This window comes from Colossoma macropomum, unplaced genomic scaffold (assembly GCF_904425465.1).
Source record: "Colossoma macropomum unplaced genomic scaffold, Colossoma_macropomum, whole genome shotgun sequence".
NCBI classification, from domain to species: Eukaryota; Metazoa; Chordata; class Actinopteri; order Characiformes; family Serrasalmidae; genus Colossoma; species Colossoma macropomum.
The window spans coordinates 29230897-29250352 of NW_023494795.1; the positions used below are offsets into that span (position 1 = coordinate 29230897).

At 39.7% G+C, this 19456-nt stretch overlaps 1 protein-coding gene across 1 annotated transcript; it reads left to right on the forward strand.

Moving 5' to 3' along the window:
• The first annotated feature begins 10993 nt into the window (after window positions 1–10993).
• Window positions 10994–18298, forward strand: hey2 (hes-related family bHLH transcription factor with YRPW motif 2). Its single transcript, XM_036582123.1, has 5 exons — window positions 10994–11200; window positions 11555–11633; window positions 11719–11802; window positions 13894–13975; window positions 16417–18298. The coding sequence occupies exons 1-5, from the start codon at window positions 11118–11120 to the stop codon at window positions 17043–17045; spliced, it is 957 nt and encodes a 318-aa protein (XP_036438016.1). The 5' UTR covers window positions 10994–11117; the 3' UTR covers window positions 17046–18298.
• Window positions 18299–19456: the final 1158 nt, after the last annotated feature.

Here is a 19456-nt window from a genome sequence, read left to right on the forward strand (position 1 = left end):
ATCTGTTTGTATGAACGGATGTACGTGTGGTTCTGAGAAGCCGTAAAATAGCAGTGCACGCTCTGAAAGAAAGCGTGTGTGGTCTGCTGGTGCCACAGAGAGAACAGAAGGTATGCAAAACAGTGGGAGAAAAAGGCTTAAACAATGGGAGCTGCATGCATAGAAGGGAAACCCAAGGCTTCCTTAGGCTTATATATCCTGAGAGGAAGCTGAGGTCCTTGCACAGGAAGTAGAAAAAGGGGCACCTGTCTGTGTGAGTTCTCTCATTTTTGTCACATGCATGAGGTCAAGCCAGTGTTTATGAGCCCTGCTTGATCTATTAGACCCACATATTATTATATTAAATAACATACCAATGTGTTGCCTTGACAGCCACATGGTTAAAGCAATATATCAGCCCAAAAGTTTTTTTTTTCCTGTTTCTAATGTAGCCAACAAGTAATAGAAGCTCATAGCCATTAGGTTAGCATTGTGCACACTGCATGCCTGCCTGTATGCACAGTGTGCAAACGCGCCTCAAACATGGTGAATATTACATTTCTGCCAAAACCTTTACAGGAATAGTAATCAATAAGCCAGTTTCTGTTTGTTTTTTAGTTTTGAATTGGAGCTTCAAGGCTAAGGTAGCTAACAAGGTAGCTAAGAAGTATATATTTCACCAGTTAGCATGACATAAACTGCAGGTGTAAATCATCATACTCCCACCTCAAAATGCTTCGAGTTGCTAAGTAATGTCAAATAGACTTGTGTTTGTGGTCTCTGATGCTGTATGACATACTGTTATCTATAAAAATGGACAAAAGCATGTTGCATGGCTGGAAATAGTAGTAGCATCCATCTTCAAGCTTGAATTTTGTCTGTCCTCTTGCCCATTTTCATAGATTACAGCAGGGATTAATTTGCAAAAAAAAGTTAAAAGTTAATGTGCTGGAAAAAGTTAACTGCAGAGTTTCACTTCATGTCCACATGGCAACAGAAGCACTAATAAAATATTGTTTAACGCTTGCAAATGCGCCTTGTACTTCTGCGACTGTTCATCCCTCAAAAGAGCTTAGTAATGCCGAGTGAAACCACTGGCTTATGACATCTGTTTGCTTAATTTAATTTAGTTTGTTTAATATCTGGAAACCCATGTAGGAGAGAATGTTCAATGCTAGGAACCTCATTTACTCACTCATTAACACACCATGATTTAGTTATACTCTTTTCACAATGCTAACCTTGTAGCTAAAGAAAAATACTTCAAATATCCAAACCTGTCTTGGCTGATCAACTACACTTGGGGTAAGCAGGAATACTGTGTGCATTAGATTTTTGGCTGAACCAATGCAAGATCAATGCAAGATAGCCGGTCTGGCGGTCGCCGAGGGCAAGTTCCGGACACGGCATAGTGGAAAGCTGTTACCAAAACCTAACTCTGAAGCTGAGAATGGCAGGAAGGGCCCTATTATTCTAGCCCATTCTGTCCAGCGTTGGGCCGTGCGACGCCTGGAGCCCGTCTGCGATGTATTCGCTTCGCAGGATATCCGACTTGCGAGCGGCCGCTCCGACTCACCGCCAAATATTTCACTCCTGAGACGCGCGGCGCTTCCTGATATAGGATGCACTTGCTTGTCTCTGGGTGACCTTAAACACTAATAAAGAGCCTATAATATGGCTCAGGAGTCAAGAGGCACAGAGTCCATTGGCCCGAGCCATTGTGAGCAAGTCTGTCTCTCACTCATTGTGAAAACAAACCGATGCCTGTTTGTCTCTGATGGATCGGACAACAATGAGGAGAGAGCAGGACTATTTGCTCAGCAGCAAGTTGTTGTTTCAGTCAGTGTAATGAAAACTCTTCTTGTGCTTGGAATTAGAACAGCAAAGGGGGAAGCAATCAATTTGGTTCTTCCTTGGTTGGCGTCATGCTATGAGCTCACGTCAGTAGAAACAGCCAAAGTAAGCTACGTTTAGTGCCTTTAGATGTTATAAGTCAAAGTCTGAAAAATTACAGACCTCAAATTCTATGTGTAGAAAAAAGCATTTTGTTAGGTGGTTGCTATGGTATTTTAGGTGGTTGCTAGGCTGTTACTATGTTGTTTTTGTGGTATTGGAGATGATTATTATGGTTGCTATGGTATATTTGCTAGGATGTTGTTATGGTATTTCAATTAATAAGGTGTTGCTAGGTGGTAGCTGTGGTATCTATGTGGTTGCTATGGTTATTGAAGGTGATTGCTAAGGTGCTTCTAAGTGATTACTACTGTATCTCGTATGGTTGCTAAGTGGTTGCTAAATTGCTTTGATGTTCTAGGTGGCTGCTAGGGTATTGTTAGATGGTTGCTATGGTATTTCAGATGGTTGGTAGGGTGTTGCTATGTGGTTGTTGGGGTATTTCCAGGTAATAACTAGGGTATTGCTAAATGGTTTCTATAGTATCTCTTATGGTTGCTAGGGGATTGCTAGGTAGTTGCTATTGTGTTCCAAGTGTTTACTAAGTTGTTGCTAGATAGCTGCTATCGTATTGAAGGTGATTTCTAAGGTGCTTCTAAGTGGTTACTATGGTATCTCTTATGGTTGCTAAGTGGTTGTGAAGTTGCTATGATGTTTCAGGTGGTTGCTAGGAAATTGTTAAGTAGTTGCTATGGCCATTTTAGGTGGTTGGTACGGTGTTGTTATGTGGTGGTTAGAGTATTTCCAGGTAATAGCTAGGGTATTGCTGAATGGTTTCTATAGTATCTCTTATGGTTGCTAGGGGATTACTGGGTAGTTGCTATTGTTTTCCAAGTGGTTACTAGGTCATTGCTAGACAGTTGCTATGGTATCCCAGGTAGTTGGTAGGGTGTTGCTACGGTACTTGTATCATTACATCAGAGGAGTGTACAAACTTTTGTACAGCCATTTTTTTAGCATTCCACTATTCATTCCTGTGGGGCAAAAATCCCGCTTTCAACGGTTGCTATACAGAAACTGCACATCCAATCAAACCCAGCATACCATCCCACATCTAAAAATCAGTCCAAACATTCTGGAGTAGGTTTGCTGTCACTATCTTAAAAACTGTGAGATGAGTTAGCAGACAAATATTTAACAAGAAAAACAATAGTATTAATAGTAAGAAAGAAGAAAAAGAAGAAGACAAAAAAGAATAAGATTATAAATATGATAACCGTGTGATGTGCATTATGCAATCACTGTTTGTTTGGTTCTTTCTTGGCTGGCATTACACTTTTACATCAACAGGAGAAAGCCAAAAAAAAGACTTTAATGCATAGTTCATGTGATAAATGTTCAAAGGTTCTTTGCATTTCTTTAGATTTTACAGCACAAATATTTGTTTGCCCCACTTTTCTTGTCTTCACAGAGGACCCCAACCAGAAGGAAGCGGGTGCCGGGGCAACAGTGTTTGTGCCATGAAGCAGTTAACTTTGTTTAAAGAAAGGCAGCTCGCGAGTGACTAAGGGCAGCCTTGTGTTAGGAGGCGTGTTTGAGATTGCGGCCGTTGCTGTTGTTTTCATTGTGTGCTTGGGACTCGGGGAGGGTAAAAACAATAATGCATGTAATGCTGATTTTGGAACGGCTCCACACAGCTTTTCCCAGACTGGCCAGCCTTGGGAACTGCTGATAGCATGGCACACCAGGGCCGGGCCTCTCTCTCTCGCCCAGCCGCCCGCACACACACACACCCGCCCGCACGCACCAGTCAAGCATGTTTGGGATGAAAGGAATCCTTCCTCCTGCCTGGGAATAGAAGAAACCCACACAAACATACTCACACTCAAAATGAAACCTCTCTCCCAAGGCCAAAAACCTTCCGAATCATTCCGAATCATGTCTTATCTGAGAATGATAGGATTTTTTTGCTCAGCATTAGACTTCTCTGCATTAGACTCAGCGGCGGCCACGTTCCGGTTTTCGCTGTGTAGTCGCGCCCCATGCTGATATGAGTGCCTGTTGTTTTCTGTGGGCCAAGGATGGAACATGAAAACAACCAGATAACAATGCGGGTTGCAATAAAATTCGTTTTTGCTTTTCACTAGCTTTGAAACAAAAGCTCACCAAAAAAATTTATTTCCACAATTTGTAGTCCATCAGTCACACATGTTGCCATCTTAAGTTTAATTCATTTTGCACTAGAGCTACGAGCCAAATGTGGCTAAGTAATTAAAGCTTACAGCTAGATGTTAGCATTTTGCAAACTGTTTGCTTATTCATTACCTCAAACTATGTCAAATTATTAAGGAATCTATAAAATACCTGCTTATGTGGTTTCTGACTCTGTATGACACCATAAACATATGAAATTATTTAACAACTCAACATTGATTAAGACAGCTGGGTGTGAATAAGGGTGGTCTTCAGACAATGCCTTCTACACACAGAGAATGTCGCTTCTCATGCTTAAAAAGAAGTAGGACGTGCTGGGTGTTGGGTTTACACATTGGATTGACAAGTCTACAAAAAGAACATGAAATAAAAATGACCAAAGCAATAGATGAACATTCGGAATTGACCCACTGTATGGCCAAAAGTATGTGGACAACCCTCATAATTATTGAGTTCAGATGTTTCAGCCACAAACACTGCTAACATGTGTGTAAAATCAAGCACATAGCTATGCAGTCTCCACAGAGCTCAGTGACGGTGCCACCTTTGCCACAAGTCAGTTTGTGAAATTTCTACTCTGCTAGGTCTGACCTAGTCAACTGTAAGTGCTATTATTGTGAAATGAAAGATTTTAGGAGCAACAATAACTCAGCCTAGAGTGCTGCAGGTAGTTATGCGTCTATCATCTGTTGCATCATTCACTACAGAGTCACAACAAACTGCCACGGAGGCAACATTAGCACAAGGTTTCCATGGCAGAGTAGTTGCACATAAATCTACAATCACTATGCGCATTGCCAAACGTCAGCTGGAGTGGTGTCCACATACTTTTGGTCATGTGTGTGTGTGTTTATGTATAAATATATATATATATGCAAAGTGACTGCACAGCTTAAGCAAATTCCAAACAGTTGCTGGTACACTTTAGTTTGTAATATATAGTTACTAATTCCTTTTTCTGTTTTTTATTTAATTGTATTTTATTGGTGACAACATCTGTACTGCTTTCTGATTGGTCACACCTCTGACTTTGGAGCTTTTTAGACCAAAATAATCTGAAAAAAGTAAAAAATAGGGTTTTACAGTTACAGTTACTGGATTTACTAAGCATTTCTTTAAGTTACTCAGTACTCAAATAATTTCTTGACCTGACATTTTAGTGCTTGTACCCAAGTTGTTTTTTGGGAGAGATATTTTTACTTTTACATGAGTCATTTTACTTGTGGGGTGAGTCAGTGGACAAAAATCCAGCAAAACAAAAAATCAAGAGAGAAGCCATTCTCGATATTGGTTTGTGAGCTGGCTTATCAAAAAAACGTGCAGCTTAAAAATATGGAGTGCATCGTGTGGGCTAGAGGAGTGTTTGTCAGTTGTGCTGCGCTTTGCTCTATAACCAGTGTCACCCTGACGATAACCAAAAGAAGCTTGTTTGAGAACGTTTGAATAGATCTCGTCTGAACTCCCCCTTAAGCATACAGTTTGCACAAAGCAAACACATGACAGTAAGCTTCCAATACTTGTTAGCTACACTAGTCTTGCAGCTCTAGTGCAAAATTAAAGAAAACTTCAGACACCATACACGTCTTGGCAAGTCCACTACGTTTAGGGAAAGGGGGAGACTGTAGATGTAAATTAGATTTCTGACAAACCGTCTCTTTTAACGAGACTGAATGGACCTCTACTGCCACATGGCACTAACTTGCTGTGACTCATAATGTGCTCTACTGCTATAAGGCCCTATCTCTAGGCAGCTTCGCCATGACTTCAAAACTTCATAACCTAAAAAAAACTTCTTTAGAGGGGCACATCCATCAGCAGGGGAAAACGAGGGAAAGTCCGGGGCGTGTGAAGGGGGCAGGCTGCTTTAATTAGCTTGTGTATCCACACACCTGGGAGAGAGCTGCAATGAGAGGCTGCTGACAGGCTGATTGGAGCTATCTGCTGTGCGCTGTGTGCTGTGGACGCAGGGCAGGGCAGGGCAGCAGAGGCACAGGGTGACACTGGGGCCATAAAATCTGGGACTCATAAAAGATTCGTCTGGCTGCGTTGATGACAGAAAGGAAAACACGCTTTATCACTCGCAGAAAGAAAGACAGATATCAGGAATCTCTGAAAGTGTACCACCCAGAACAGCAGCTTGAGTTTGTTGGTACTTAAGCAAATAGTCTATACAAGGTAATGTTCTGAATTTACTTTTACTTAATTCATTTCTACATGAGAAAAATATATATTACATCCACACAGTTATTGACAAATACACAGAAAGACAAATTGTCTTGATGCTATGTATTTTATTTATTTGGAAATGATTTACACATTAAAATAAATTCTAGGCATCAATTTTTTCAGTGTCAGACTTATTTTATGCTTTATTTTTCTTTTTTTGTGCTTTACAGTATGTTTTTTATAGACATTAAATTAATTAATTGATTGATTGATTATAGAGTTTACCAGCAAAGGCAAGATATATATACAAAATGCAGTACTGTGCAAAAGACCAATATTTGTGCATTAAAATTCCAGTCAAAATGACCATAAAGTCCAAGTTATTCATTTTTATCAGATATTTCTGAGGAGATTAGTTAGAACATAATCCACTTGCATAAGGATTGAGAAAGTCCAAGGAAAATAATAAAAAAACAGGAGTTTCCAAAACTGCAGTTCCAAAAGTGATTAAAAGCTACAGAGAAAATGGGACTCTAAGACCTGGTAGACACCAAAACTGTCCCCATCAGATAAACAGCATTTAAAAGCTTTCATCTTTGAGAGAGAGGAGAAAATCAAGCTGCTTCAGATCTGAAAACATCCACAGGTGTTTCTGTCCATCCTTCCACTGTGAGAAGACAACTCAGCACTATGGGTCTGAAAGGATGTGTAGCTGTCAAGAAGTCCTCACTGAGAAAAGAGACAGACACATGAAACAAAGAAGCTGAACAATGGACTGACCACCCCAGAGTCCAGACCTCAACATCACTGTGATTGAGATTACTTGAATGGTGAGAAGCAGAAAATGCAACCAACGTCTAAGACTGAACTTTGAAAGTGTGGAAAAATGTCCCTGCAGATTTCACCGTGTATTCCAGGTGGTTGCTAGGATGTTGCAAGGCTGTTGCTATGGTATACAACATGAATGCTAGGACGTTGCAAGTGTACATGTATTATGGTGACATAAGAGGAGTGCAAACTTTTGGTGCTCATTCATTCTTATGAGAAAAAAATTGTGATTTAATGATCATTGTTTGAAAAGCTGTGTACAAGCACAGCATTCCTGATCAGACCAAATGTTCCGACAGTGTTTGTGATTTCTTGGATCATTACAACCAAATTATAAGGTGTGAAAAAATATCCCTGCAGATTTTTTGAGAAAGCTGTAAAAAAGGCAAATAGTGGATACACAATATATTTGAAAAATAGATATTTAGGTATACATATCTAATTGTATTTTGTGTCATTTTCTCTTAAATATGTTTTCTCAAAAACTAATAACAGGTATTTAGTAATCATTTTGTCAGGAAAATTAAATAAATTAAGCGCAGTCTTTGACTTTTATGCAGTACTGTACATATGGTTAGTTTTGTTGTTATCCAGTACTGCCGTTTGTGTGCTAAAATTGTCCTGGTACTTGGGAATAAATCCTGATTGGAGCTTTTAGTGTTTTTTCAGTAAGAAAAAAAAAGTTATCTACGGTCCTAGAATGCTCCGCAATGTTTATGTACTTTCTCAGAAAAAAAATAGACAACCAAACAACTCTATACACAACCAAGCTGTAGGAATTAATGTGAGAAAGGTCAAAAGCTGGCCTGGCTCTCAACAGCGGCTGGGCATTTCCATGGTTTTATATCATGTTAGTTCAATTGGGCATACAGCAAACACAAACAATGTGAAGAATAAGGTAGTGAGCGGTGGCAGCGGTGGCTGGGAGCTGCTTGGCTAGCGGTCAGCTCCCAGCGGCAGTGGCTCTGCAGCCCCCCCACCGGCCCCCAACCGGCCCTCCTTGTGTTCCTGGCGGTCTCTCACATGGTGATTGGGTTTCAGCACAGTGCTCAGAGCTGTGGGAAACAGCCATCACACTGGCAGGCTGCCTGAGAGACTGCGCTACGCTCCAGCAGGGCGAGGCGCATGACAGGGTGGCGTGCCGGAGGGGCTGTGCACCTAAACAATGTGCCGTCTTCACTGTTTAACTCAGAAAAACCACTTACTGGAACTTAGTGGAGTTCTCAATTTAAAGAGGAGGTCCTATGTTTGACCATACTGACACAGTGAAAGCAGCAAATAGACTCAATCACATAAGCTGTGTCCTCAAAATAATTTATTAATCACTTGTTACTATATACACTGTGCACAATTCAAAGACCACACTCTGTTTATTTCATTTCCAGTCAAAATAACTTTATAGTAACTTTAAGTACTTTAAGTAACTTTATGAACAAGTTATTCATTTCTCAGTGTCAAAAAAACAGAAAATATATATTTAACAGAAAATTACACAGAAACCTCAACAACTACACATTTTTCAGTATTTAGTGTGCCTACTCTTTACCTTTATTACAGCTTTTTCCAAGGAAAAATGCAGGGATACTTTTCCACACCTCCAAATCTCAGTCTTAGCTGTGGGTTTTAACATTGTCTGCTTCTCACCATCCAAACACATTCATTGATGTTAAAGTCTGGACTCTGTGGTGGTCAGTCCATTGTTCTGAGAACACCAGCAGCTTCTTTGTTTGATGTGTCTGTCTCTTTTTCTCAGTGAGGCTTCTTGACAGCTACACATTCTTTCAGACCCATATCGCTGAGTTGTCTTCTCACTGTGGAAGGATGGACAGAAACACCTGTGGATCTGAAGCAGCTTGAGGTTGTTAAGGTTGTTAACTCATTTTCTTTTCACTTCTTTTGACTTTTACTTCCGTATGCAAGTGGATTGTATCTTATCTAATCTCTTCAGAAATACCTCCTGAAAAATGAAGACTTTGTCCTTAATGGCTTTTTTCTAATCATTAAAATGTTTTTATTCTAATCATAAAAAGCTGTTGATTCTGAGTTTTTTCTGTTCATGTTCTATTTGAATAAAAAAAAAGGTTTATTAAATGACAAATGCCTCTAAGTGGCTAAGTATGATTCTTAATGTTACTCTTGTAACTTAGCCGATGGCCCTCTTTTGTTGGATCAACTCACACATAACCTTTAATTAGCTGGAGTGGTTGGAGAAATAAACACATGAAGCTAAAGGTGACTATGTGACCTCCATCCATTAGCTTTGATTGTTTTTAGCTTTGATTTGCTTTTTTAAAGCTTCACAACACCTGGTGATTTAATTCAAAATTCTTTTTTCCATCTTTTAAACCACAAAATGTGAACTTTAAAAAAAACTAAAGCTGAAGCTAATATAAGGTATGTTATATGTTATAGCATCCTAAAAGCTTTGTGCATATTTTGAAGGGATGATCACAAATATTCCAAAGTTAAGTAAGTGTGCAGGACTTCAAGCTTTTGCAATTTTTATTACACTGAACTGATCTCTGTCTTTTTCATATCTATTTTTCTCTCTCTCTCATTCATTTTTAAGAAAGCGAGCAAGACAAAATTCAACCACTGTAAGGCAAAGAAGTAGATATATATCTAAATTCAGATATACATAAGATACAAAAGAGCTACTTACGTGTTTAAGTGGATGTTTCTAAGAAATAAGTGGGCATCTCTAAGCCATACGTTGGTGTTTCTGGGGGATGAGTGGGCACTTCTAAATGAAATGAGAGCATTTTTAACTGTTAAGTGAGCATTTTAAGCAACAATTAAGTGTTTCTAAGCTTTAAGTGGGCATTACCTGCAACAGTCAACCATCAAAAAATTATAAGAGGGTGATTTTAAGTGTTATATGGTGTTCCTAAGCAACAAGGGGGCATTTCTATGTGTCACATGGGCGTTCCTAGGCAACAAGTGGGCGTTCCAATGCAACAAATGGGCTTTTCTAAGTGTCATATGGGTGTTCCCAAGCAACAAGTGGATGTTTCTACTTGTCATGTAGGCGTTCCTAAGCAACAAGTGGGCGTTTCTAAGTGTTATATGGGCGTTCCTAAGAAACAATGGACGTTTCTTAGAGTCAGGTGGGCGTTTCTAAGCAACAAGTGGGCATACCTAAGTGTCAGGTGGGTGTTCCTAGGCAACAAGTGGGCATTCCTAAGTATTATGTGGATGTAGGCGTTCCTACCTGTCATGTGGGCGTTCCTAAGCAAAAGTGGGCATTTCTAAGAGTTATATGGGCGTTCCTAGGCAACAAGTAGGCGTTCCTATGCAACAAATGGGCTTTTCTAAGTGTCATATGGGCGTTCCCAAGCAACAAGTGGATGTTTCTACTTGTCATATAGGCGTTCCTAAGCAACAAGTGGGCGTTTCTGAGTGTTATGTGGGTGTTCCTAAGTAACAGTGGGCGTTTCTAAGAGTTATATGGGCGTTCCAAAGCAACAAGTGGGCATACCTATGTGTCAGGTGAGCGATCCAAGGCAACAAGTGGGCATTCCTAAGTGTTATGTGGATGTGGGCGTTTCTACATGTCATATTATCGATCCTCAGCAATAAATGAGTCTCTAAGCATGATGTGGGCGTCCATATGTAAGAAGCCGGCGTTCCTAAGCATTAAGGGGCAGTTCTACATGTCAAATGGCCTTATCAAAGCAACAAATAATTACAAAAGCCTAAATAAACATTTCCGGGCGATAGGTGGGCGTCTTGGAGCACAAAGTGGGTATTTCTACACATTAAATTGGCTTCTTAGTCACGAAGTTGAGTTTATAAACATAAATGTCAATTTCTCAGCAACAAGGGGTCGTTTCTAAGCGGCAAGTGGGCGTTTACCCAGTAACATGGGGCACCAAGAAGTGGACGGACGTGAGTTGAAGCAGTGGGCGGTCCTAAGCGGATCAGTGGGCAGTCCCGCGCGCCTCTCAGTGCCTCTGCGCGTGGTGGAGCTCAGACTGATCGCGTGCAGCGCTGAGGGTGCGCGCTGAGGCTCCGCTGCCGCTCCAGACAGCGGCAAGATGAAGCGGCCATGCGAGGAGAGCACGAGCGACAGCGAGATGGAGGAGAACATCGACGTGGGCAGCGAGAGCTTCCACTCAGGGTGAGAGACTCAGCCCAACATCTGGACAACATCACAGCGCAGATCGGACAGCAGAACTCCAGCTGTGCATCAGAATCTTTCTGCAGGCTGTTGCACTGGCTGAAGCACATTTCTCATTTACTTCTATGGAGAATTATTTAGTCTTAGTCTGCTGGTTTACTTGGTTGCTACTTTAAGAAACGGTGTAATAATAATAATAATAATAATAATAATAATAATAATAATAATAATAATGGGTTCCTGTATGGATTTAAGTAATAATCATTTAGGTTGTTTGATGCTGTGTTATAATGATTTGCGAGGCTAATTGATTCGCTATAATGAGTGACTTAATCTGCATTAATCTGCCTCCAGCCAGAGCAATGGGCCGTTTGTAAGATGTGGCTCCCCCACGACCACCTCCCAGCTCATGGCCAGGAAGAAACGCAGAGGGGTAAGAGAGCTAGGATGGACATATTACTGCCCTTTGCCTAGCCTGACTGGTCTGCTTTACTAATAAATCCTCTGTATGGTCGCAGATCATCGAGAAGAGACGGAGGGACAGAATCAACAACAGCCTATCAGAGCTGAGGCGCCTCGTGCCGACAGCCTTTGAGAAGCAGGTGAGCTGCTGTTCTCTAACAGTTTCAAATTAAGAACCTCTAAAATTTCTTTCTTGTCGTTTTAATGATGTTTTGTAGTACTGTAAGGCTTACTGAGCTGGACTGAGACTGAATTGACTTCAGTATGAAATCAGGCTGTCATTAGAGCTGGTGTTATGTTTTGTATTGTAAACAACTACAACAACAACAATAACAACAAGAACAATAAGAACAGCTGAGACAAATCATCATCAGGGTTGAGCAGAGGAGCCTAAAGCCACACTTAAGTGAACGTTTTGCTGCTTCAATGAAATAATGACTCCGAAAACAACCTTAGTTACAAAAGTATGAAGTTCTAAAACTTTACAAGTGATCTAAATTTTAATCACTTGCTATATTTATAGGCTAATTGCTGTTATTTCATTCCATAATATTAATTCAGTTAGAACACCTTCAAATACTGTGGTTTTGAATGTATTCAAATCTTTTTAGACTTACATTTACATGTTTGCCACTGTTAAAATAACATTTTATACATCAATTACAAAATCAAAATACTGTTTAAAAGTTTGTTGTTATATTGGTTATTGCTGATATCTTATTCAATAACTAATACAGAGTAGATTTAGTTTTAAATCTAGATTTATTCAATACTGTTTTTCCAAACCAGGTTTTTTTTGTTTTTTTTTTCAGGAACACAAAGAAGTTATTAAATAATTTTAAAAATATCTTGATAAGTTATCTGCCCTGAGATTTGATCACCACATGTTTGAAAGCAGTGATTCCAAACATTTTGCAATTGTGATTCTGAAATTTTGAATGTTAGTGTATGTAATACAGAGCTGCCTATAGAACTACACTCCAACTGCTCAGAACATCAAGCATCTCTCAGCATAAGAACTGAAGTTTATTAGCCTTGATTCCTCTCTTTTTATATGCTTTTGGCCTAAAATGAATTGCACAACACAGCGAAATTAACCCCTAAAAAGAGAATTAGGAACTCAGGGTGAATGGCTGAAATAAATGGCTAAAATGTAACTGAGTAAAAATACTTTCCTTATAAACATTCTTGAGTAGAAGAAAAAGTATTATCACCTGAAAAAACCCAGAGAAGCATAAATCCAACCAAACTTAAACTCTGCTGTTCAAAAGTTTAGAATCGCTGTTTTGAATAATATAAAACCAGTTTTATTACAGATTCACAGATGTAGTGTTTCTAATTTCATAGATTTAAAACATTTATAGAAAGCTATAAATATTTAGACATTTTCAGAGGTGAACTGAGCTGAGGAGAAAGCTGTACAGCATTAAATATTTATATATTATATAATAAAATTACAAAAATGCTCAAATTCAAAAAACAAAGACCAAATCTCGCTCATCCAATGGCTAGATCAAGAAATTACTATAAATGGATAATTACAGTTTATTATTTAACATTTGCTATTTTTTCACCATGTCACAATCTCTCATTGTTCCCAATGTAACTCTGTGCATCAGTTTTTGCGTCTAGTTTATAACAGTTCAATCTACACAAACTTCCAAACTTGTGAACATGTAACTGAGTAAAGGGAAATAGTTTTAAATCTACATTTTGCTTGTATTTTATTTTTTCTCTAGAGGTCCACTCATAACATTTGTGTGGTTTTATGTAATTCATAATTTATGTATACATGACTCTAAGCAATCAGGGTGTTTCTTGTGTCTTTAAGACTGATATATGTAAACTAGCTCTGTTCGGATTGGCTATTCTGTATTGTGGCTCATTCAAAAGTAGTCCAGGCTGAAACACTGCTTATAACTTCAATATGAATGGGAGGAGCTAAACTGCTGCACACTGATATATGCAAATGAGCTGGTTATTGACATCACAGACACAATGCATTCAAAAGCAGCTTAGCTTCCATGTATGGACTGTAAGCACTGTAGAGTGAATATGTTCACATATTCCCTCAAACTCCTTGATTTTAAACCACGAGGGAAATTTAAACCAGGAGGTTTTCCCTGATATGGCCCTTTAATAGAAAAAGTAAAGGAATGAAAATAGTAATGTTAGTAAAAGACACCAAGAAATAAGTAGACAAATGAACATCATCCTATTCTATTTTCCAGGGATCTGCTAAACTCGAGAAAGCTGAAATCCTGCAGATGACAGTGGATCACCTAAAGATGCTTCAGGCCACAGGAGGGAAAGGTAAAGAGCAAATTAGCTTCTCCTCTCTTTCTCTGTCTCTCTCTCTTTCTCTCTCTGTGTGAAACGTGAGCGAGCAGCCTCTTTCTGACTAGATTAAAGGAGTGGAAGTCAATGCTAATGGCAGGATTGAACTCGTGGGAAAGCGCTGGCAGGACAAAAGGAGCACTTGACCCCAGGCTTGTGTTTGCTTTCATAAATCCGTGGGCGGGGAGGGGGGCTGCATTCACAGGCCGGCCTGCTGGGGGCTTGTTTAGGCTTTCCAGCGAGTGTAAAAATCGGCACACAGGGGAGACAAAACAAACATACAAACAGGCCGGCACAATCAGAGCCTGTTTAGGTCAGAGCCTCGGGCCCAGTGGGAATCCACTGGTCAGCTCGGGGCTAAATACCTCTTCATCACCATCAGCATCAGCTGTTTGCTTCATTACAGCCTCTGATAGAGGAGCTGTATTTATAGGCAGCGAGCAGTCAGGCTTCAACTGCTTTAACCTTCTCTCAGCTGCACCACTGAAAAAGAGCGATGCACTGAATGTTCTCTGGACATCATTTCCACACCAATCAAATATATACATCAGCACAGTGTTGTCGTTTTACAGGTTACTTTTGGTCTAATATATTCTATTCATATAGAAATTGTTTGTAACTCTGTTTGTAACAGAGTAAATTTAACTGTTTTTTCTTTTCAGTTTTTTTTTTGTTTGTTTTAAGGAAAAATGTTGATGTTAATCAAAGTGTTAAGTAAGGGGCGTTTAAAATTTCTCTTTCCCTCCTTTCTCTTTCTCTCTCTCTCTCTATCTCTCTTTCTCCCTTCTTCTTTCTTGCTGTCCCTTTTTCTTTGTCCTTCTCTTTCACTTTCTCTCTTTGTCTTGTTTTCCTTTCCCTTCTCTCTTTTCTCTCATTCTTTCTTTCCCATTTCTCTCTTTCTGTTCCTCTTTATACTTTACTGCTCTCTCTTTTTCTTCTTTCTTTCTCTTATTCCTCTTTCAATTTGACCACTTCTCTCTTTTTGTCTTTTTTCTTCTATCTCTATTTCTCTGTCTCCCTTCCGCTATCTTTCTCTCCCTTTCTCTCTTTCCTTCTCTTTCACTTCTCTCTTTATTTGTATTGCTCTTTTCTTTTCTTTTTTCCCTCTCATTCTTTCGCTCTATTTATCTCATCTCTATTTATATTTTACTCCTCTCTCACTCTTCGTCTTCTTCCTTTTTGTCTCTCTTTCTCTTGTTTCTCTGTTTCTCTTTCCCACCTTTCTCTGTCAGTTTTGTTTCTGTAAATCTTCTTTTTCTCTCTGTCTTTCTCTCTATTTATCTCTCTCTCTATCTATCGCTATTTCTCTTTCTTCTTTCCTCTTCCTTTTGTCTCCCTGTCTCTCTCTCCTTCTCTTTCACTCTCTCTCTTCTTGCTCTTTTCTCTTTCTCTTCCTTTCTCTCTCTCATTTCTTTCTCTTTCTATTTCTTTTCTAATTCTCTTTTAATTTACTCCTCTCTCTTTTTATCTACTTCTCTCTTGTTGTTGCTCTCTTTCTCTTCTCTCTCTTCCCAATCTATTTCTCATTCTTACTTCCCACCTCTCTCTGTCTCTTTTCTCTCTATCTTCTTATTTTTCTCTCTCTCTTCCTCTCTGTCTCATTCTATTTCTCTTTCTCATTCTTTCTCTCCCTTTCTCTCTCTCCTTCTCTTTTACTTTCTCTCCACTTGTCTTGTTCTCTTTTCTATTTTTCTTCCTTTTTCTCTCTTTTCTCTTTCTTCTTTTTTCTCTCATTCTCTCTCTGACTCATTTCTCTCATTCTGTTTTTCTTTATATTTTACTACACTCTCATTTCTTCTTTCTTTCTCTATCTCTATTTCTTTCATCCTTTTTTCCATTTCTTTCAGTTTTACTCCTTTCTTTTTATCTACTTCTCTCCTTTTGTCTCTCTCTTTCTCTTCTCTCTCTTTCCCAGTCTATTTCTCTTTCTCTTCTTTCTCTCTCTCTATTTCATTTTCTCCTTACCTCTTTTCTCTCTCTCTCTCTCCTTCTCTTTCACTTTCTCTCTTTATTTGTCTTGTTCTCTTTTCTCTGTCTTTCTTTTTTCTTTCTCTATCTCTATTTCTTTCTCTTTTGCTTCTCTCTTTCTTTTTATCTACTTATCTCTGTCTCATTTATCTCTCTCTCTCTCTTTGTATTTGTCCTCTCTCTCTCTCTCTCTCTCTCTCTCTCTCTCTCTCTCTCTCTCTCTCTCTCTCTTAATTCAGTTTAGTTCATTTTAGCGGACAAGTGACAAATGATGATACGTTTGTATTGACAAATCCTGGGTTATAAAGTTTGAGAATCTCTCCAGTAAACAAAGATTTTAGGTTATTGAATCTAAAACATACAGTGCTGTACAAGTTTGACTCCATTGGAATAATAAAGATGTATTAGATCTCAGTCCCTGCTCTCTCTCTCTCTCTCTCTCCTCCCAGGCTATTTTGATGTCCACTCTCTGGCCATGGACTTCATAAGCATCGGTTTTCGCGAGTGCCTGACTGAAGTGGCACGGTATTTGAGCTCTGTGGAGGGTCTGGACTCTGCTGACCCGCTCAGAGTCCGTCTCGTCTCTCACCTCAGCAGCTGCGCCTCTCACAGGGAGTCTATCGCTCTGTCCCAGCACCAGCACCCCTCACAGGCCCTGCCGCCGCACCCCTGGGCCTGGAGCTTCCTGCAGCACAGCGGCCTGCCATCGTCTACATCCTCCTCTTCTACATCATCCTCCTCCTCTTCCTCGGACGTCCCGCAGCGCCTTTCCTTCACGCACGCCGACTCCACAGGGCTCAGAGCGCCCCCCGCAGGCTGCATCCCGCCACTGTCCACCTCTCTCCTCTCACTTTCGGCCACACTTTCAGCTGCGGCGACCCACACCTTTCCCCTGTCCTTCCCTGCAGGATTCCCCCTCTTCTCCCCCGCTGTCCCCGTCTCCTCCATGGCTTCCTCGGCCCTCAGCCCCTCAATATCCGCCTCGTCCACATCCCAGCAGAGCAGCTCCACCTCCAGCTCCAGCAGTGCCAGCACTAAACCCTACCGGCCGTGGGGCACCGAAGTGGGAGCCTTCTGAAGCATTGGACTTCTTTAAAAGTTCAAAAGGCTGGACTCTTTTTACTCTTTGTAGACAGGGAGGAGACTGATAACTGTATTTTTGCTACCTTTTGCTACTTTCCGAGTGCCACAAATTGGCCTATTTCAAAGCGTTCGGTGTGGCTGGACATTTTTCATACTTTGCAAACACAGGAGGGACTGTTTTAAAGGAATACTTCAGCATCCTTCAACGCAACACATCTGCCACATTTGTTTCGTACTGTTGATTATCAGGATAGTATTTTCAACGCATTGCCCTCTTCTTAGAAAAAATTAGAAATACGTTAACTTGAAGCACACTTGTAATAAAAGCCACTGGGCAGTTGATGAAGTCTGCAAACAAACGTTTAAAATTTTTGACGACAAAAATATAAAATGAGAATTCAAAACTGTTTCACACTCTAGAAATATAGGTCTCAGGATGAAACTGACACAGGACATCTTACCAGAGCTGCTCAAGCTTTTTCCAGCTTTTCTTTACCCAAACAACACAGCAAAAAAGTATTTCCAGTCACTTTCGCATTTTCATAAAGTTTCCCTAACGTTCCACAAATGCTTCCCTCTGGAAAAACCAGCTGCATCTCTGGGATAATGAATTATGCAGATTTTACAACCTAATTTACAAATACTACAGTTGTGAGCATTCATGAAATTGTTCTACGACTCTGCAAAAATGTTTACTGACAGCATCTGCCCATTAACTTCTATTACAAGTGAAAGCAGAGTCAACAAGTTTTTGGTTTTTTTTTGTTTTTTTTTCAAATACAGAGACACACACAGTGAAATTATTACCTGTGATAACTAAAATAGATGTAGCAGGTCAAGATTAGGTTAGAAAATCCTGAAGTATTCCTTTAATTAACTATCATGGCTGGTGTTCGACCACTGTTATGGTCGCTTCTACTTTCAAAGTGCCACAATCAGTTTTCCAAGTGCCTGCGTGTATATGACATCAAAGGGAATGTGTTGGGAGGAAAAAACAGCATGGATCACATTCATACTCATTGCACCCCAGTGGACATTAGGAAGGAATTGGTATTTTCAATGAAGTGACCCCATAACTGTCAAACTATTGACTTTCTGTTGTCTGTTTTGTCTGTTGCTCTTTGAGAAATACCTAGGTTCTCCTGTTTTGAGTTGACTTTGCTTTGCATCAGAGGACCACACTGTTTGGCAGTGTCCACAGGATTGTGTGACTGATGTAGCATGTATGAGATTTGTGTGCTTAAAGGGAAATTCCACTATTCTTTCAAAATTCAAATTCAAAATTTTGCACATTGAATTGTCAAAATGTATACAAAGTCATTCAGGGTGGTTTGATCTGAAATACTCTGTTGTAGAAAAGCAAGTCAGAATTTTTCACAGTGGTAAAGACATCTGAAGGGTTTAATGCTCCTGAAGATTCTGTCTCATAAAATTATTACACAAAATAGGTAGGAATATGCTGCCTGGTGCCCAAGACATTGCTTTATGATAGTTTTGAGATGAACATTTGGCCTAAAATGCAATCCATTCATGATGTAAGGATACATGCAGGGAGTTATAAGGCAAAATACTTCCCGAAGAAAAGATTTTTTTCAGATTTATCACTACTTTACCATTAATAACATTATATATAAACTCTCAGAAGACACATGTAGGTTCACTGGTGGTTTTGGATAGTAAATAAAATGGCTATATTTGAGTTGTGGACATTGTGACCCTTGGTTCCTATCACCACCACTGTAAAGAAATCTCAGAGTTTCTCCACAATGAACCATTTCACATCAAACCACTCTGGCTTTGTGTACCTTTTATCGATTCAATTATGCAGAAATTTTGAAAAATTGGTGAAATTCTTCTTGAACAGCAGAATCTGTGTAATGTCTGTGTAATTTGTCCCTCACCCACAAATCTGGTCTTTCATTTTGACAAAATCTCAGAGAAACCAAAGGTTTTTACAGATAATCAATGGAATGAGGTGTGAATCAGAGCGCGTGTTATAATCTATGAACTAACCACTCAGTCTGTAAATATGTATAAGAGTGTAACTAGAGTTTATACTGAAGCTAGAGAGCTGTATTATTGGCATGACAATGCACTTCGGTCACTACTGTTTGGAGGGACAGGCTTCTCTCCATATATGAGAAAAGACATCATAATTGCAAATTTGAATTATTTGCTCATGCTGTATTTCAGATTTGCCCATAAATGACACTACTGTATCTTTTTTTCCTTTTTTTTAATCCCAAGCCTGCTCTGTAACATGTAACCATTTTCTATGCAAAAGGAAAAGCAGCAACCAGATGTGTCAGATTAAATTCAATGCTTTTTATTTGAACTTTCATCCCTCGCCCCATCATTTCTCTCACTCACCACAACACTGCAGTCTGGCCAGTCTGGGAAACTGTT

What these genes read in the sequence shown, in the direction of transcription:
- hey2 (XM_036582123.1), top strand. Translation starts at nt 11,118, where the DNA reads ATGAAGCGGCCATGCGAGGAGAGCACGAGCGACAGCGAGATGGAGGAG. An exon ending in CCAGGAAGAAACGCAGAGGG is followed by an intron (nt 11,634 to 11,718) that starts GTAAGAGAGCTA and finishes GTATGGTCGCAG; the next exon opens with ATCATCGAGAAGAGACGGAG. An exon ending in CGACAGCCTTTGAGAAGCAG is followed by an intron (nt 11,803 to 13,893) that starts GTGAGCTGCTGT and finishes TCTATTTTCCAG; the next exon opens with GGATCTGCTAAACTCGAGAA.